We start from the raw sequence: 19,983 nt of genomic DNA, 5'->3' as shown, positions 1-19,983 counted from the left end.
CATCAGAGGAGGCAGAATGGCAGCATGACAAGTGATGGAAATGTGAGCACTAGCTTGTCTGCAATTGGACTGATTTGTTTTGGTGGTGAGTCACCGATGAATCCGAGCCATGGAAGCTTGCAAGAGCTTTCTCACTAGACGCTCGCCAAGGAACCCCTTTCAAAATGGTCTTCCAAAAGAAAAAAAAAAAAAAGGAAGATAATACTGGTAGTAATTTGAGCCATAAAAGCATACAGTCAATTATTAAGTATTAGTCAATAATTTCTAATTTTACTTTGTTTGGCTCTTTACTTGAGTAAGAGAACAAATTATCAACCCTTTAAAAAGGAAAAAGCCAGCATGGAAAAAAGAGAAACTTGCACTTGACAAAATACAAACTAATCAATGCAACAAAATAGTCTCACACTTGCTCAGAATTCCCACAATGCCATGTACAGTTAACGGTTTTTCTTCTTCTGCTCAAAGTGTCACCTTGACCAGTCATGGTTCTTACATGCACGGCGTGCGGCCCTATCTTTCTGTTTCATTTCACAAGAACCAAACCAACAATGTTAGATAAAAACAGTGGTGGGCACACTTCTGCTAATCTGGAAATGCACCATTAGTTGAGCTAATTTTTCATTTTTGCTAATTTAGATGCGGTTCAGTGCATTCAGTCTCTTCAAAATACATATTTTTTGGATATATTCCAAAGTCCTAATTTGGTATATAATTTAGATGGCTGTTTCGTGACATTTCAGTTGAATAAAGTTCAACATCTGTGTTGACATTTTAGTTAGACTGTTAAGTATTCTGCAAGTAGTTAGATGATTATATCCATGCTATTATTGTGAAGTGGCAGAAGACTACGTAGCCGTTTCCTCTCCTCACGTTCTCCCTCTTTTGAGCCACAAATAATAAAAAATTCAGGCATGCAGGTGTTGCTGAGATCTAACAAGAAACTTGTTTGAGGACTGTAAAATATGGAGATCTTCACATTAATTCACTCTCTATGATATGATATTTACATAATTAAACAGGTACTTTTCTTCCACTGAATGCATGTGGCTGACTGATTCTGACCCAGGTGTCAAAAAGAAGCAGCAGAAAGAGAGGATTTTCTAGTGCCGGAACTCAAGAAAGTCTAGAAATTAAAATTATTGATGTGGAGAATATTACCAAGTCACATTCCAATGAGGGTGAAATGCAGTTCTTCAGTTGAAAGTAAAACTTGTTTGATCATTGTCATTATTGGGAGACAACAGTCAACAACAGGCAACGCATAAATTTAATGACACGAGAAGAACAAAACAAAAAATGCTATGTGTGTCACTGCAGCCTTTAGCCAATCAGAGCAGAGTTGTGTCAAGACAGAAAATAATCCTAGCTTTTGCAGCCAGAGAGCAGAAACGGTGGCGTCTGACGTAATCTGGCTGCTGCAGTGTTGCTCCAGCAACCTATTAATGTCGCATGACATGGTGACGTTTTTCAGTGCTGGCAAAGTAAAACAACATTCTTAACCAGCATGTATTGCTCAGAGATGATGAGTTTATAAACTTGTTAATTAATTTAAAGAAAAGAGCATTTAAAATATAATAATATAATCAAAATCCTAAGCCATTTTTACTGGCTCTCACTGTTTTAATGTCAAGAGAAGAAAGGAAGAATCACAGAAGATAAATGCTGGTAACAGTAAAGAGATTAAATCACCACAATGTGCAACAGCTCCTGTAACAATCACTGAATCTTCGGTACTCAGAAAGTTGACCCTTTCAATAATATTTGCTACTGTAAAATGTCAAGTTAAAGGTAACTTACAGGAACATATTGAACAACAATTAACAAAAAGGGGCAGAAATGTAAGCCTGCTTTTCACAAAAGGGACACTTTGATCTCTCTCTTTAAAAAAAAAAAAAAAAAAAAAACTAAGTCTGGAGAACACAGACACAAACCAGGACCTCTGGAATCGGAACAGGACATGCTTGACATAAACTAAATACAGAAATCTACAGCACAAACCTTACACCAACCTGAACATGTTCCAGAGAAATTTCACTGGTGGTGTAATATTCTTTATGTGCGCAGGGTGGAAAGGCACATCAAAAGGCTTTTAATTTAATGTAAACACAAACATTTATGTGACCTTTCAAATAAAATATTTGTTATAAATGAAAAATAAACAAAAATGATGTAAACTAAAACGCAGAAGATGTAATTATGCTCAGATTTGTATATGAGTTCATACTTTCCAGGAATCTAAGAACCTAATTACTCCAATCTATGAAGTTTATTTTTTTAATGCAAACTCATCTATTCCAAAGTAGCAAAAGTTCATAACATTATTAAAAGTAAAAAATACAGTGCAGTAAAACTACTCCTGTAAGAACATTTTTCCCCAAGTTACTCAATTAAATGTAACCTTTACTACCCACTTCTGAACATATAAAAACAAAATAAGTAGTCTATTCTTGCCAAAACACTTAAGTGCATGTACACTCCCTAGCTATTTTAGTAGGTATTTTTGCCTTTAGAACTGCCTTAGTTCTTCATGACAATGATTCAAGAACGTACTCTCAATATTTTTTAAATATTTATTTCCATCTTGACAGCACAGCATCACATGTTGATGCAGATTTGACAGTTGTAGATCCATGATGCAATGCTCCAATTTTACCACATCACTAAGGTCCTCTGTTGTGTTAAGATGTGGCGACTGTGGGGACCACGGTAACCTATTCAGGTTCCAGAAACCAGTTGGAAATAATCTGTGCTTTGTAAATGTGTCCATTATCCTGCTGGGAATAGCTATCAAAAAATAAGCATTCTATGATTACAGAGGCATGGGCATACTGGGCAACAATATTCAGGTAGTTTGGAACAAAAACGATCAGTCGGTGCCAAGGGACCCAAAGTCTGCAAAAACACCCATAATAAATTACACCACCAGCAGCCAAATCCTTGGAAAAGTATCAACAGTTCAGGCTGAAGTAATTCAAGTTGATTACCAAAATTTCACCAATGAACTTAAGACTCTCTGAACCAGGCAGCATTTTTCCAGTCTCAATATCCACGTTTGATGAGTCTTTGTGAATTATAGCTTCAGTTTCCTGTTCAAAGCAGCACAGATAGGCACCCGGTCTGGTCTTCTGACGCTGTAGCTAATCTGCTTCAAGGTTCATCTTTTTGTCCATTAAGAGATGGCATTCTGCATACCTTTGCTTGTGATGAATTGTTAACAGCAAACCAACAGTCTCTGAAATAGTCCTACAGTCTGTGCCACAAAGTCACAAATCTCTGCTCTTCCCCCTACTTTTAGACATAAACCAGTTTAATAAATCTCCTTAGTACGTGAGAAACAGTGACAAGATTTTTTCCACCAGGCTTTAGTCATTTGTTCTAAATATTTAATTGAATGAAATACAAAAATAGCCGCAGCGCTTCTGCTTTGCTGACGTGGGCCTTGGTGTAAACTGTGGTGCTCCAATTGTAGTTTGCTGATGTGAGATTTTTACTGCCATTCTGACAGCATGAAAACTTTTGTTTGACTGGTTGATGGCAAACATTGCACTGATAAATTTATATGCTAATGCAACTATACTCTTATTTTGAAAACAAGTATATAAAATAAACAATTTATAAGCACCATGCCTCACTAGCATACAGAGTATACAGCTGCCAGGTTCCTTGGTGTCAGATAAAGAAAGAAAATCGCGCTCCCTTATTTCCCAGCCTTCTACAATGAAACCTGAGCTAGGTGGCAAGACCATCCTTAGGAGTTGAGTGTGTGTTGGAAAGAAAGAAGATCTTGGTTGTCACGTTGAGTGTTTGGGTCACATGGAGGTAAGAGGAAGAACGAGGAATGAATTTAGGTACTAAGATAAGAGCCCTTAATGTTGAATCTCTGGTTACATAAAACTCACTACACCTTACTGCCCCTGTCACACTCCATCTCTCTTAGATAACAAAACCCAAGTCTGCATTGTGGCCTAGATTACGGGGCCTGGGCTGTTTTAGAAATCTCATTTGGAGGGGAAAAAAAATACACAAAAGCAGACAACTTATAGCAATGAGGACACAGGTTTAAAAAAAGATGCAGAGAATTTTCCAATAGTATTATAACAAAGAGCATTCTAGTTTGAAAGAGACGTTAAAATGTGTACAGGTTAAAAAAGAAAAATGTGATGCTTGCTGTCCTAGATTCCTGAGGATTTGCAGAGACTAAAAACTGTCAGCTCATGTCTTAACAGACTGAAGTCTCCAGTTTATTTCACATTAACAACAATAAAAAGAGAAAATTTACACAAAAAAAATAAAAATACCAGAAGAGTTCAACAACCAATTTAACATGCTAAAATATAAAATCTATTTTTACCGCTGGTGTTTTTCTAAAGTTTGCATTAGCCCGGATACCCTCCTCACAGTCACACTTGTTCCACACACCTCAGAGCAGCGATTATTTGACTGAAGATTCACAACAACGCAAGCAACCAATGTGCGTAATTCCTCTGCCTTTGTCTCTGTGCTTGCTAAAAGGAAAAGTGTAAGAAGCACCATCCTCCTGTTGGACGTGTGGTTTACTGACACCCACGCGAAAGCTGTCCGGAACACCAGAGAAATGGAGGGCACTGCTCAAAAACACTCTGACAGAACCCAGCGAGCAAAGTCATGATCTGACCTGGGTCACTGATTTGGAACAGGGGGGAAAAGTTATGCATTTCTAGATTTAAATACAGTTTGCAAGAACATTTGAAAAGGCAACATTTATCCATGCCGATTACTAAAACCACTATAGGGTTAGTTTTCAATGTTATGGTTTAAAGAAAAACTGCACCTGACAGGCGAATAAACCCTGTTATCATGATAGGTGATGAAGAGAAAGTAGGAGCGGGAGAAAAAAAGCTTTGTTGAGTTGGGGATAAGGAGAATGCTCGTGCAGATGCAATACACTTGTCACATGTGACAGGATGACTAAGGAACCCATATGCTCCTTGTATTTAAAGTGCTCTAGCATCATGATTGCCCACACAAAGGAATTAGGTTTTTCATATTTTTATGTAGAGAACAGGATAGTCCTCAGATGGTTTATCAGGGGCCTAAATCACTACAAAATGAAGCATGTTGTCTAATTACAAATATATTTAAAGAGTATGTTTATCCTGAAATTAAAACAAATAAGACTTTTTTTTTTTATTGCTCTTTTTCTTCATCTGAGCATTGCAACTGGCTGTCCAGAAACATCTGAGTGATGATGTTTGCGGCTTTCTCAACAGAAGACAAAGGTACTACTGTTATTTAATGTCAAAACCTGCAGGCAAAAAAAATATACTTGATAGAAGACGCAAACATAACAGAAATGAAACATACATTTCCAGATAATTAAAGAAATTTCCAGATATTCTAACTTTAACTTTACCCGTACATGCTAAATGAAAAATCACATTTTCTCTGTTGCTTGCAATACAATACCTCACTGTGTTGTAATAGAGGTAGAAATTCATCAATTTTACAGTTCTGACATTGTTAAATTTGTATGGCCATGCCAAGGTGAAACATACACTTAAAAACATGTTACCATTTCTGTTCCAAGCAGGACGGAAAGCGAAACAATAACAAAAAAATTGGTTGATAATGGCATAAAACGTTAACTTTCAAATACAATGCTCCATAAGTCTGTAACCAGTGATGAGCTACATTGGAGCGTCACTTAGCTGCTCATCATCACCACACATAATCAACCAGTGCTGCAAACATGTAGCGTTTTTCAAACAAGGACAGATGACAGCAGTGCAAAGAAAGGTAATATTTAAATGTGTTGAACAGTAATACAACAAAGATATATATTTATATGCTAGGTATACAGCAATCGTCAATACATCTTAATATGATTGAAAAGTTTATGTACTCCAGTAACTCAGCTCACTAATTGAAACACATTTTGTGTATTAATAACTCCGACTGCTAAACCTAAGCTTTTATTGCTGTTAATTATGATGATTTTCCACTTTGAACCAATGAAAACATGACATAAAAGAGATATTAGAGCAATAAAAAAATCATGCTTAAAGAAATGTGGGCATAATGAAAAGTGTGTTTAATACCTACTGGAAAGCATATTCTAATTTATTGAATATGACTATATCCAACAGAGGTGACATTATGATTACGAAGGCAGTAGCTTCTTTTCCTGCATCATATTTGTCTGCTGTTGTGTTTATATTTCTCTTCACCCTTAAGGTTCAACATCTCTGCACCCTCTATACAAATACAAGCTTATCTCTAAGAGACACAAAGACGCAAAGTCACACACAGATCCGGGAATTGATTTTAGCTTGGAAACAAATGTGTAAATCAGCAGGAACATAATTGAATCCCAAAATAACTTCTTTCTCCCTCCTCCCTAACCTAAACATCGACAAAGTCAGTTCAATGAAGTGAGCAAGGAGAAATCCAGCTGAGGGATAGGAGTGTTCTCTGCCTGAAAACACAATAGAATACAAATAAAATGCTAACATCTAGCAGCTCAAGGACTTCATGAAGTGAACTGAGTCATTTTACATAAGAGTCCTGAGACAGATCCTGTCAACCACTTCATTTTGCTGCAGTGATGCCTTAATGGGACTTTGTGAGATGGTTCTTAATCCGACAAGTCCTGTGGTGCTCTGTACACAGATAGATTCACATGTTACATGAGGTTTTAATGGCCTAAAAATAGACAGGTAGGCAGGGAGCAAAGCACACAAAGGAGACATCTGCATTTGCACAACAGGTTTACCAAACCACTAACATGCACCTCACCTGCTATTAAGTCTGTCGTTGTCAGAGCAGTTCGTACTCAGACCAATTAACTCACTGTTAACAGAGAAAAAAAATGAATGGCGATATAATTTAAATAATTTTTAGATGAGTTAAAAATTAAAGAATAAACATAACTATATGTGAAAACAACTACTGACAAGTAGGACTAGTATGGAAGAATTAATCACATGACTTATGACCTATGACTTCAAGAAACCAACCATTAGGACATCAAAACAACAAAAACTAAATGGTTTAGGAATCAATAATCCATGATTATTCATAAATCTTTCTAACCTCTTACCTTCAAACTGACTTTAGTTTGTGTGTGCATTATCACACTGCACTCTACTGGTTACAAGAGATACTGCAGTTCTTTGGACAATCAGTCTACAAACACTCCTAATTTTTTCATTCTATGATTATTTGTCTCATATTTTTTCACAAGTTCAACAAGTCAAACTTAAGGATGTTTTGATTACTTACACCGTTGTGAATAAGAATGAAGTGAGGAAAAATCAAACATGAAAAATGACCTAGTAATTAGAATTAAAGAGGCAGCTGTTTATTAGTGGAATCCACATTGTATAAAATCAGCACATTCCCAGCATATCATCAACTGGTTCGATTCCTGGTCTCAAGCCATTTGAACCATGTCTTCCCCTGATCTCTCCACCCTTTTTCCTGTCTAGTCACTGAAGGCCATTAGTGCTAAAACAATCTTAAAAAGAAAAAGGACTGATTGATCCAGACTAAAATAAATAAATCAATGAAAAACCCCACCTATTACATCTCAAACATACTTCAATGTTTATTAATGCCAGACGCACACAGATTCATATACAAGTAAAAATATTTAGAACTTGCTTCCCATAAAACTTACTATTTTCTCCATGCCAGAGCAAACTGGAACTTTTACAGCAAGAGTACAAGGAAAAGAAACAGTCTTCTTTTTTTTATCTAAACACTTCTAGCAAAGTACATGTTGACTGCAGCTGCAATCACTCAGGTTTACTGAGTGGGACACTCCTATGGGTTTCAATTAGATCATCACTGGATGAGTCATCATCAGTCACCATCACCACATCAATGCAGGTGAAAAATGACTATATTGATACAATATCCAATTGAAAACTAGATTTTATGTGCTACACATTCACACGATGGATGACAAAGATATACTTAGACAGTCTAGACATGTAATTCAGTGACTGAGATACTTATAATAATAATAATAATAATAATAATAATAATAATAATAATAATAATAATAATAATAATAATAATAATAATAATAATAATATATTTTTATATCTCAAAGGGCATTGCATAATTTCCAGTGGGGTGGGAACATTGTGAAGAAAATGAAAAAATATGAGTTAATTACAAATAATATGACTGTATTTTTATTATTTTTATTTTTTGTAACAAGGTCATCCACCAATGACCTTTACATATTAGATAATTTCCTCAACCCAAAGGCACCTTCACATAGAGATTCATCATCTGTCAAAACTCAGTATGTCCCTATGCAATTAGTTCTTAGCATAACACAATGCTTTGTGAGAAATATTGCACTGTACAAAACATACAGATAAAAATCAAATATTGATATACACTGTATAAAAAGATCCACAAGCTTTTTTTTCCACTGTTTGCAAAAACATTACGTAGAAATATTAAGACATCAGCCAGGAGGTTAACAGTTGGAAAAAAATCTGCATTTTAACTGCACACTAATACTAATACTGTTGCTAAATTAGTTACAGAGTGGCTTAAGATAAGTTACCAAAATGAAATGAGAAGGTGTGTGCCGTCAAGGCAGCTGCAGAGCTCCAGTTCTGTTTGCAGGAATGGGACAAAATTCCAGCAAACTACTGAGAGAAATATGTGGAAGGATATTTAACCCAATTCATGCAGTTTAAAAGCAGAAGAGGTGAAATATAAAAGAAATGTATTTCTGAAATTGAAAAATATTAACTTACCTCATAAGCTTACTAAAATGTAAAATCTACAGAGAAAACTTGAGCAATATAAACTTTTATTATTTTTAGTATATTACATTTATTAAATAAAGCCATGCTATTTTGATGTATATTTGTTTGATGATTTTGGCATTTGACAAAATGTAATGTTTATTGCTTGTTTCATAATTGATGACAGTTTTATGATGTAATGCACTATGTGCTGCCTTGTTGCTGAAATGTGTTGTACACATCAACCCTGCTTCACTTGCATATTTATAACCCTTACAGAAGTATTGAACTGCAATAAGGTGTATCTGACAAATTAATAGTGATAATTAATACTAACATATTCAACTGCAACCGCATGGTGGAATATGCTGAAGTTAGTTGGACAATATGGATGCTGGTAATAACTGTGAAACTCCCATATTTTAACAACCAAGACGTTTGCTGGTATTTCTGACAGAAAAGCAGCAGCAGATTTGGTTAGAAGTGAATTTGAAAACAGCAGGGAATGGCTTGTTTCTGCGTAACATCAGTTTACTAACCATTCAGGGTCCACAGGTGTGATATCTATTCTGGGAGGGGCTCCAAACGGCAGAGAAGTCGGCCTCGTCATGATCTCTTCGTCTGGTGTTCTCGATCTCTCCCCCTGACGCCAGGACAAGGGAGGCAGCTGCAGGTTGCCAGAGAATCGACGTCGGCCCCGACGCAGATCAACGCCAAGAGTACAGGAGGGCGAAGTGAAAGACTCACTGAGGCAGCAGTCCCGAGGCTCTCTGCTGTCCTGTATAGAAAAAAGAAAACAGAAATAAAATGGAGGAAGTGAATGGAGAAGGAGGTTTACAACACAGCAAAATGTTTGTGTTCTCAAAGTCTGTATAAAATAAATTAAATGCTACCCATTTACCCACTAGGTGGCGATGTAGGCTTGCTGCTGACTAAAACAAGTTAAAGCGTTATCTATAAAAACACCTCCTCTTTGCAATCATAGAGGATTACAGAAAAGCCAGAACATTGGTTTAGTCATATTGCTTCAAATTTGTGCGAAAATATTCATGCAATCCATATTGCTCGGTTTCAACGAATGAACAAACTTAAATAACAAAATACATACATGTTTTAAGTTATTTAAATACTATAGTAGTTAAATGAAATCATTACTCAATTTAGGTAACTTTTTAAGGTTAGACTTCTGAATCACGCAGTACATACATCTTCCTTTTTTCAACAATATAATTTATTTTGTTTGCATATGTACTCAGTAGGACACTAATTGCACTATAAATTATCATGTTTATTCACTCAACTGTGCAAACAGATTTATATTTAGTTTGAAAGGTCACAATGAATGTTAGAAAGCAAAAATAAGGAATTGGTTCCAGTTAAAAAATAAAAGTGAATGATTATGTATATCAGAATCTTTAGCACGTTTCTCCAAAATTTTGTATCAAACTTTATATTTTACACCAAAAATAAAAAGTTATACTCACTGTATATAGAGAGTTTAAACTGGACTGACAAAATGTTGCCATCTAAACAGATTTACTCAGGTTTAATGTGGAGGTAAAAATAGCTGCAGTTCAAAAGGTGTCCTTTAAACAGCAGCTCTGGGGGGAAACAAAACGCTAATTAAACTTTAAACTGTGATAATGTATTGGCTGTTTTGACAATAATTAATGAGTCCTATGTGAAACATTAAAAAAAGTTCAGAAAAGCTAAATTTCTCTGGGAAAGTAGATCATTTTAAGTTTAGGATGTGGATTTTTTAACCATATCCATGGCAATGACAGGAGGAGACATGATTCCAAGAATCCTGTTACCCTGCAGTCATTTTCAGTGATCTAACATACACCCAAAACTTGATTTCCAAGAAGAAATTCTCTTTTTCTGTATTATGCAGCAAAAAAAAGTGTAAACCTCCACCCACAGAAACAGAACAAAGTGTTTTTCTGTTTGATTAGGAAGTCTAGAAAAAAGTTGTTTTTCAATTAATGGTGGTGCCCTCCTTTCATTCCATATTTTTCAAAGAAAGAACACATAGTTATTTTCAGAGCTGTACTATTTGTACAACTAAATGGTTGACTTGACCATTGAGTCAGTCAACCTTTCATCCATGTTTACCCTTATTTTACTTTTCTCCTGGGAGTCAAGTGTTTTGACAAATCAGAGATAAAGTCTGAAGACATGTTGATGAAAAAAAAAAATTCAACTAAATCTGAAAAGGGAAATGAATAATAGCCCCAAATATATTTAGAATGTCCAAGAGGTCTGGTTTGTATGGGCACATATTTTCACCACTCTGGTAAAAACAAAAAAATAAATAAAAATAAATAAATAAATAAATAACTTAACTCATTATTTCGAGATAGTACTGTGAACTTCTTTCACACAGTTGAATCCTTCAGTAGATTTTAAAAAAACCTTTGTTTTCCTTACCAAAAATGTTAAATAAAGAAAAGCCAACATCTCCTGCCTCTCATCTTAAAACCTCACAGATATTTAAAATATCTAATCAAGGAAACATTCAGAGGACTGAGAAAACTGCCATCTGTTGTTGCCGTTTTCATTTAGTCCATTACTTATTAACTTGTCTGTCAAACAGTAAATACAGAAATAAGTAATATTTATCTGCTTGCAGTTTTCTGCCAGACTCACTCTGGCCAGTGCTGAAAAAAGACGTAGTAGTGTTGCCAAGAAAACATTCACTACTAAAACATTGTGCCTTAATTTTGCACAAGATTTACTGGGTTGAAAATAGTAAGTATCCTTTCTAGTAAATACAGCTACGGCTGATCGTCTTGGAGGACTGCCTTTTTCTTACTACTTGTGGCTTGTTTCCATTTTAAAGCTAAGCAACAACACACTGCCTGCTGTCTTGGAGTCTACTTTTAGGTATGTGGGTGCTTTCTATTTTTTTCCCCAGTAGAGCTTCCTCGAAGCTGACATTTTCACCTTGTCGTTTATCATCATACCAGTAAGCTAAGAGAACAAATTTAAGCCTTAGGTCTTGTCTGCTGTAGCAAAACTAAAAGACGAGCGCAATTAAAATATTTAAAAACTTACTCGCATTATATTTGCTAAAGCCTTCATTTGTATAAACACTCATCATTTTGGCTTACAGAAAAAGTTTTGATTTTTACATAGGGTCAATAAACAAAAAAAACCCAAATACATAAATGTGGGCATTCCAAACGGTATTTCCATGTATTGTATAGTATATGGGGCTGCATAGTGGCGCAGTTGGTAGAGCTGTTGCCTTGCAGCAAGAAGGTCCTCGGTTCGATTCCCGACCCGGGGTCTTTCTGCATGGAGTTTGCATGTTCTCCCTGTGCATGCGTGGGTTCTCTCCGGGTTCTCCGGCTTCCTCCCATAGTCCAAAAACCTGACTGTCAGGTTAATTGGGCTCTCTAAATTCTCCCTAGGTGTGTGTGTGTGTGTGTGTGAATGGTTGTGTGTCCTGTCTGTTTTCTGTGTTGCCCTGCGACAGACTGGCGACCTATCCAGGGTGAACCCCGCCTCTCGCCAGGAACATTAGCTGGGGATAGGCACCAGGAACCCTCCTGACCCCATTAGGCACAAAGGGTGAATAGGAAATGGATGGATGGATGGTATAGTATATGCCCACGCTGCTGGGTTGGGACTCCTTGAGGAAGAATTACTGCATTAGTGCAGCATGGCATGGATTCTCTGCTGATGTATTGAGAAAGCCCAAGTTGGTTTCAACGCAATTTTCTGCTCACCTGCTTTCTTGGATCTAGCGTCTCACATTCCTCTTAGCAATATACCATGGCGTTTAGGTCATTAAGCACACTGTTACTATAGTCAATAAAAATCTAATATTTGTACTTTTGATAGTATTGGAAGTGCAAAATTTTGCAGAAAAATTAAATCAGCATAGGGATGTGTTCTAAAATGCCCTGGCAGAAGGCTGTACTGACTGAATTATATAACATGCAGTGGACCAACAACAGCAACAGGCATGTCTCTTTAAACCATAACTGACTGTGGAAACTTCACCCTGGACTACCTTGGATTTTGCATCTCTCCACGCTTGTTCCTGAGATCTGTACTTTAATTTCCTAATTAAATGCAACATTTATTTTTTATTTAAAATAGGACTTTGGAACATTAAACAGCAGTCTAGTCCTTTTTTCTTTAACCTAAGTGAGACACTTCTCTAGTCCGGGAGTGGCTGAAAACAAAATATGCTGGATATGTCTCTCTGTTATAACTCAGAACGTAATCTACATAATCCTTCTAAGGTTAACCTACACTCTATAAATTACACTTTTTTTCTTCCACTCAACTTTCCATCAATACACCTAAACAGCACTTTGGACACCAAATTTCTTATACAGTAATATTTGATGTCAATGACTGTCTGCTGACCCTATGTAATGTTCTATTGTTTTGATACTGCTGTATAGTATAGTCATAAAATTTGAAAATATAACTGTTACTGTGTGTAGTGAACACTTCTGCCAACACATAACCTAAATTACCCTTTTTTATTAAATGTTTCCTCAAAAATAGAGTTCCAAAAAATGTGTACATTTGATTTTCAGCTAAGTAAGGTAATAATTAAAACCAATAAATCATTCTGACTTTGTTCGTAGAAGGCACATATAGCAGGAACACAAATCAGCATGGCAACTCATAAATGGCAGCCATCAAAAGGCACCAGCATTATGTAATGAAATTCAAAGCAGTAAAACTGATTTATGACCCTTAAACAGGCTACACTCCGGTGCCAACTTTAATACTGGAAACAAAGCCAAGACTTAGAGGAAATGGAACAAAGTAGGTGTCTTCTGGTGCTAAAGAAATATATTAGCCTATAGAGCTCATAAGTTGTTACTAAAGATGAGAATATGACAATCAATACCTTTATAAAACAGTTGGGAAAAGATGGAGAACATGAGAATAGTACTGTAGGGCAGAAAGGATAGAGATATGTAGGCTGAAAGCTACAATGAGCAAAGTGAAGGACAAATTCATATAAAACAGTCTGAGCACAGTACATAACCAGATCACAGCCCTGCTCCTGGCCTCAAACAGTGATGCTGTATAGACCTGCTGGCTCCATGTCAATACTTGACTGGCTTTATTTTAAAAGTCACATTGCATTTTATATTTTCTTTAAACCTGAATCATAATCTCCCAAAGGAAACAGAAATGTTCGATAACCCTGGCTGCCGACAAAGTTGAATAAATAAATGACTCACATCCTTTTGTCTATGTAAGAAGTGCAGAATTAGTTGTTTTTTTTCCACATCCTTCACAAACTGAAAGGAAGCAGGTGATTTGATTGAGTGAATGACGCACAAAACTGACAGATGTGTGAAATGAGAGTGTGAAGCAATTCAAGTGGTCTGATGAGTCAGAATCAAAAGGTATGACCAGCTTTTTAATGCTTTGTATATTGATTTACTGGTCAAACCAGCATTAAAAAGCTGGGATGACCAGCTTTTTAACTTGCATCTATCCATCCATCCATTTTCTGTTCACCCTTGTCCCTTAGAGGGGTCGGGAGGGTGCTTTTTAACTTAATTTACCATATTTATAATCCTTTACTTTTTAAAGAACCTTTTGAAAAATAGTTCACAGTAACCACAATGTGAAGAACATTAGTAATTTTGTTTTTTCTTTTTCAGTTCGGGGAATTGGGTCAAGCCCACTTGAGACTCTTGACCCCAAATTTGGGATGTTAATATTTATGCTGAATCAGAATAGCAAAATGAAAAGAAAAAATTTCCATCAGCAGCATCCCAAAAAGCATTAACAGACATAGACCTGCTCAGTCTCATTTGTAAAGAGGCAAAATCAATGTCCACTCTACTATATGAACATGTAAACATTTCCAGCTTCTGCAACCTGGACTCATGCCATTTGGTGCTTTATGCCTTTAAGCTGGAGACAAAGATAAAACTTTGCAGTACTTCCAACACGAGACAAAAAATTCTAGAAAACATATTTGTCACATTTGTTTGCAAATGTCAAAAACAGAAGAGTTTGTTCAATAACCTTTCATGACATTTTCACAGTCACTTGATTTATGACTATATGCTACAGAGAAAAAAAACATAGCAAGGGTGAAAATCACCTGTGTTGCATTCAGGAAGCAGTGCAGCAAAAGGCAAAATGTTATCCTACAAGTCTATATTGTACTTTATATGAATTAAAATGATGGTAATGCAGCTGCTCAGCATAAACCTGTGGACAAGTCCGCAGGTTTTTTAGAGGGTTGTAGTTTTTCCAGGCTGTGGACTTGCTGTGGGAGTTAAACTTGGAAGTTGCCTGTTTGTTTGTTTTTTATCCAAAAATGGACTTCAACAAAAGAGTGAATTAGTACTCCATGGTAAGATGATCCACTGCATCCTTCCGTGATTATTGAAATAGAAATTACAACTCTTCACCAATGGCACTGCAAGAAGAGCTGCAGAGATCTGTAACTCAGGCAAGAAAATCACTTGATAGGATACTTTTATTAGCGCTCTAATATAGCCTTAATTGCAAAAAGTTGAGGAAAGCAGTTGTTGAAAGAAAGCCACCAAAGTCTTATTTCCCCCACAAGTAACATTCTAGTCCAAAAATGTATTTAATATTTTTTTTATTTTTTTTACTAACCTGTTTTGGCCACCCCTATAACACCACTGATTATTCCAAAGCAAAATTTCAGTTCTTGCCTTACACCTCTCTGAGGTGTAAAATCTACATTTTATGCTACATCCATCCATCCATTGTCTATACACCCTTTGTCCCTAATGGGGTCGGGAGGGAGCTATCCCCAGCTAACGTTCCGGGCGAGAGGCTGGGTACACCCTGGACAGGTCGCCAGTCTGTCGCAGTTTTATGCTACAATTACTACTTTTTATGCTTATTACTGTTATATAAAACACTTATGAAATGTGTATTACTCTATCTCAAGCTCTATAGTGCATCACAAAATAAATCTCACTTTCTTCCGATTTGTCACCCAATTTAAACACTTTGCACTGCTGCCATTTTGACTCCGAAAATAAAGCAGCAAAGGATAGATTACCGTAGGGATATGATTTGGTAAAACAACTTTTCCCCATTATTTATAGAGGAGGAAATGTAGAGATTGAAAGCAGAAACAGAAGACAGGTGATAACTGATTAAAAGTGAAAAGGTAAAACTGAGTAAAGTGAAAGACAGAAGGGAGGCAACAGCAGGAAAGAGGGCATGAGAGGAAAGATTGTGGAGAAAGGTTGAATAAAGGAGAGAGTGTATGAAGATGGAGACCAAGTGAAACAGATTGTATGAAATAAAATTAATTTAAAGAATATTTTCCAGCAATATGCACACACGTTTGTGTATTTCCTGCCCATGTGAGAACAAACGCCCACCTGTGCAGAAAACACAAACATGAACACATGGTTTATATTTATATTTTCAGCAGCTTGACTTGCAATGTGAATATATTCTGCTTGATGCACTGCAGTTTGCAGATTTGCCATTTTTGTCATGACTTGTGGTTTAATTTGTCAAAGAGTAAAACGAGCCAATTACATTTGAAATCACTCCTTGTCTAATAAATGCTTTCCGTGTTTTATGATAGTGACAGTGTTGCCGTCTTTGAATTAAACATAATTTCAGGAGTATTAACTCTATTTGCCTAAATTTATAAGGTGCTCATAGTGATGAAATATTCCCTGACAGAGGAGCAGCATATTAAGAAAGCTCTTTGGTGAATTATGATGCTCTCTTTTCTTTCTTTCATCATCATCTTTTCTTTATTGCTGTGAAATAGACTGATCTCAGTCTTCAGCAGGAGACAGAATAAATTTCTAATCCTCGCTCTGAACAGCAAAATGCGCTATGCGAGATAAATTTATATTGTGGCAGGAAGAAAGACAAAATCATATTTTGTTAGAATTTGCTGAAGGCCAATTTAAACTGATTGTATGCATGTTAATAAGCTGCAGCTCACTAGAAATAAAAAGGACCATGTAAGGAACCGCATTGAGATCTAGACAAAAAAAAAAAAAACAAAACATTTACTCATTTTTAAGAATTACCAATACCTTACCTTAATACCTTACAACCCATTGAACTTTTTAAAATATTTTCATATCAATCTCCAACTCAGTCTCAGGTATTTTCCACTATTGTTTTTAGCTCCATCCATCTTGCACCCTCTCTGATTAGTACAGAAGAGAATTAGGACCATTGATTAAAGTCAGATAATCAACTGAGATCAAAAGTACAAATTCTGGGTTTATAGACAGATTATTTTTTTCCAGTGGTTCTAATCCTCTTCCATAGAAGAAAAGAAAGGCATGCCCTCACCATGTGCCATGTTTCCGAGTGCAGATGATGTGTTGATCAAGATGATCTGAATGGTTGATTCTCTCTCACACACACAGGTTTGTTTTCAGCGGTTTTCTTCATGCCACTGTGGCCAAAGAGCTGAGACCATGACTAACAGTTCATCTGTTGACCTGAGCTCTGAATCTGTGATTCATCAGGTGTTGCTTGTTTCACCCTGCATTTGTCTCATATCTAGGGTCTGGTTTTTCCCTGATGAATGAAACTTTAGAGCTAAAATGTGGTATGTACACTTTCAACAATCTATACCACAGGAGGACATTAGAAGTGACAAGGTGTGAGTTCCTAATGCCAGGTGATAGACTGACAGACAAAGTGCAAGTGGTCACTGTTTGTGTAATCCCAGGAGTTACTGTTGCTGTGGTAACAAGCATCCTTCCTCCTCGCCAGACAAAAAGGAAAAGGAGAATGAATATCTGTGTATAATCAGGGCACCATTGAAACAGTGGAGATGGAAGCATTTATAAAGACTGAGTGGTGTGAGAACAGGTCACAGCAGCGAAGGCAGCGAGAACAAACAGAGAAAGAGGTGAACTGCTACTACTGCTGCAGAGAAAATATAAGTTTTTGAGAGCTTTATTTGGAGAATGAACAGCTGTTCAGTTTGACCCACATTACCTCTGCATACAAGCTCAACAGTAAGCACAGAAGAGAGAGAAAGCTATGAAATGAAGAAAAATATAAAAGCTAACCCAAACTGTGTTTTGGGGAGGTGATACGAGACATTAGTTTGAAAGAGTCCAGTAGGAACATAAAAAGCAGTCACACATTTATGAAAAATTAAGAAATGTATCATATATTATTATATTACTTTTACATAACATGTATTTCAGAGAAATTGTGTTTTAATAAATGTTTTAAGCATACACTTGTTAAAAAAAACCCATAGTAAACAGTGGTTGGATTTATGCACAAGTTTCTGTCATAAAGCGTGGTGGAGAGGTGGTGAGGCAGCAAACGGAAACCCAGGGCGTAGTGAAAAAAGATGTTTAATGATGAAAACGTCCACAAAAAACCAGGCAGCACGGCAGAGCAAAAACCAGTAGCAACTGGGAACACAAGAGACGGACTGGGCATACAGACAGCGATGAAACGTAACAAGACGTGACAAAGACGTACACAGACGTTAGAAGACGTAGGACCCGACAAAGACACAGAGACACAGGTGACACTAAATACACAGAGGGTAATTAGGGAACGAGACACACCTGGGAACTAATCAAGGGGAGACAGGACAACACGGAGACTCAGACACACAGGAAACTCAAAATAAACACACAGGAAAACACAGAACATAACAGTTTCCAAAAATCTTTGGAAACTGATGGAAATTTTCCATTCTCTTAGAACGAGAAAAAAAACGTAATAAGTAGATGTATGACTTGAGATGTAAACTGTTTAATAAAGTAATAGTCTTTGAAATTTCCATGAACTCTGTGACAGTCTTAACAAAAAAAGGTTATTTATTACAGATGCTATTCCTTCTATGCATTTTTATGGTACACAGAAGTTTGTAAATAAACATTTCATCAAATTTAAAGGCCTTTATTGTGAAATGCGCCATGTTTGTGCAAAGCCTCAGTGGGCTTTCAATGGGAGCTTGACCTGTAGCATATTCTGGACCAAAAGTTTGAGTGTTTAAATCCATAAGCCACTTTATCACTTCAATCTATGAAGTGATAAAGTGGCATGGTTGTGCCACATGGTTGTGTGTGTGTTTTTAGAGACAACTGTGAGCAACCCCACTCTTTTTTGGCTAGAGGCATGAATGGTTTCAAATTGCTTCACTCTCAGTATGACTCAGAACTCGTACTACTAACCTTTTCTTCTCCACACAATGCTTTTTCCAGATCTCCCATGCAATCTGAAGGGAGCTTCATTGGACAGAACAATATACTGTAACTAAATAACACCACTCCTCTGATAGAAGATATGAATAGTTTTTAAAGGAACACGGCAAATGCATATGTTCAGAACTTATAAAGCAGCAAGGAACATATGTAAAGAAGATTAGAGGACTTAGAGGTGTGTGCTGTTGAGCTTTTTTGGAAACACTACAAGATAAATATGCAAAGTCACAAATGTTGGTCTGAGTTGAAGTGTTTTCACTCAAGAAACCCTGGAGCACATCCATGCACACATACACAGCCAGAGCAATTAGATCAGAGGTCCTCAGCTGTGCCTTGCATGGGAAAAAGGCCATTAGCTCTGATATAATACATCCATTCCTGAGCATAACACACTTCCATAACACAAACATATTATGATGCTGCACTCAAACCCTTTCACTCTGCATGCCAAATCCTTATTATGTCTTATAATCACATACACACTTCTTGAATCCCAATGTAACCCATTGAACTAATCCAGCTCAGCCAGACCAGCTTCATGATGGGGCAAATCATTAAAACAAACCCTCCCTGGCTTCTTAGCTCATAGTTACACCACTTACAGCTAATCCTCATTTACCACCACAAGCTAAAATAAATCCCTGACAATGCATCTTCTATCCATTAAGGATCTCCTACTACAAAATATTTAACTTTAATGACTCAGGAAACAGCTAACTGTATTTATCAAAGTGAAAAATCACACTTTAGACATGGAGACTTCATTGAATAGCTAAATGCAAATACAGTAACAAATTTTTGTTCTTTTTAAATAGACTTCTTCCAGGGGTTTCTACAGCAAGATCAGTACAGTCCATCAGTGAGTAAATCTGTTATTAAGGTCAGTAAATTGCAAGGCAAATGGGGAAATTATAATCCATTCTTCCCAAAATAAACCTGAATTTACTTTTTAAATAGATGATTGGAAAATTCTAAAAATCTACATATTTAGACTAAAGGCTGTGGTGGTGAATGCATGAATCTAAGAGTAAAAAAAG

At 36.4% G+C, this 19,983-nt stretch overlaps 1 protein-coding gene and 1 long non-coding RNA gene across 3 annotated transcripts in view; both read right to left on the bottom strand.

Annotated features, from left to right (window-relative positions):
• pde4ba (phosphodiesterase 4B, cAMP-specific a) overlaps positions 1–19,983 on the bottom strand; it is a 145,859-nt gene that overhangs the window by 113,609 nt on the left and 12,267 nt on the right. For both annotated transcript variants that reach the window (XM_044129991.1, XM_044129992.1), the window contains one exon: positions 9,290–9,528. In XM_044129991.1, the coding sequence (XP_043985926.1) occupies positions 9,290–9,528 (239 nt within the window). The remainder of the gene's footprint in view (positions 1–9,289; positions 9,529–19,983) is intronic.
• LOC122838939 lies at positions 5,849–8,017 on the bottom strand. The gene is made up of 4 exons (XR_006371967.1): positions 7,658–8,017; positions 6,775–6,828; positions 6,535–6,638; positions 5,849–6,454 (listed from the first exon to the last, which is right to left on the bottom strand). It is a non-coding gene; the product is annotated as an uncharacterized LOC122838939 (long non-coding RNA).

This window comes from Gambusia affinis, linkage group LG10, assembly GCF_019740435.1.
Source record: "Gambusia affinis linkage group LG10, SWU_Gaff_1.0, whole genome shotgun sequence".
Taxonomy (NCBI): domain Eukaryota; kingdom Metazoa; phylum Chordata; class Actinopteri; order Cyprinodontiformes; family Poeciliidae; genus Gambusia; species Gambusia affinis.
Note: the sequence above shows the minus strand (reverse complement) of the source record. Positions and strands in the feature narration are given on the sequence as shown.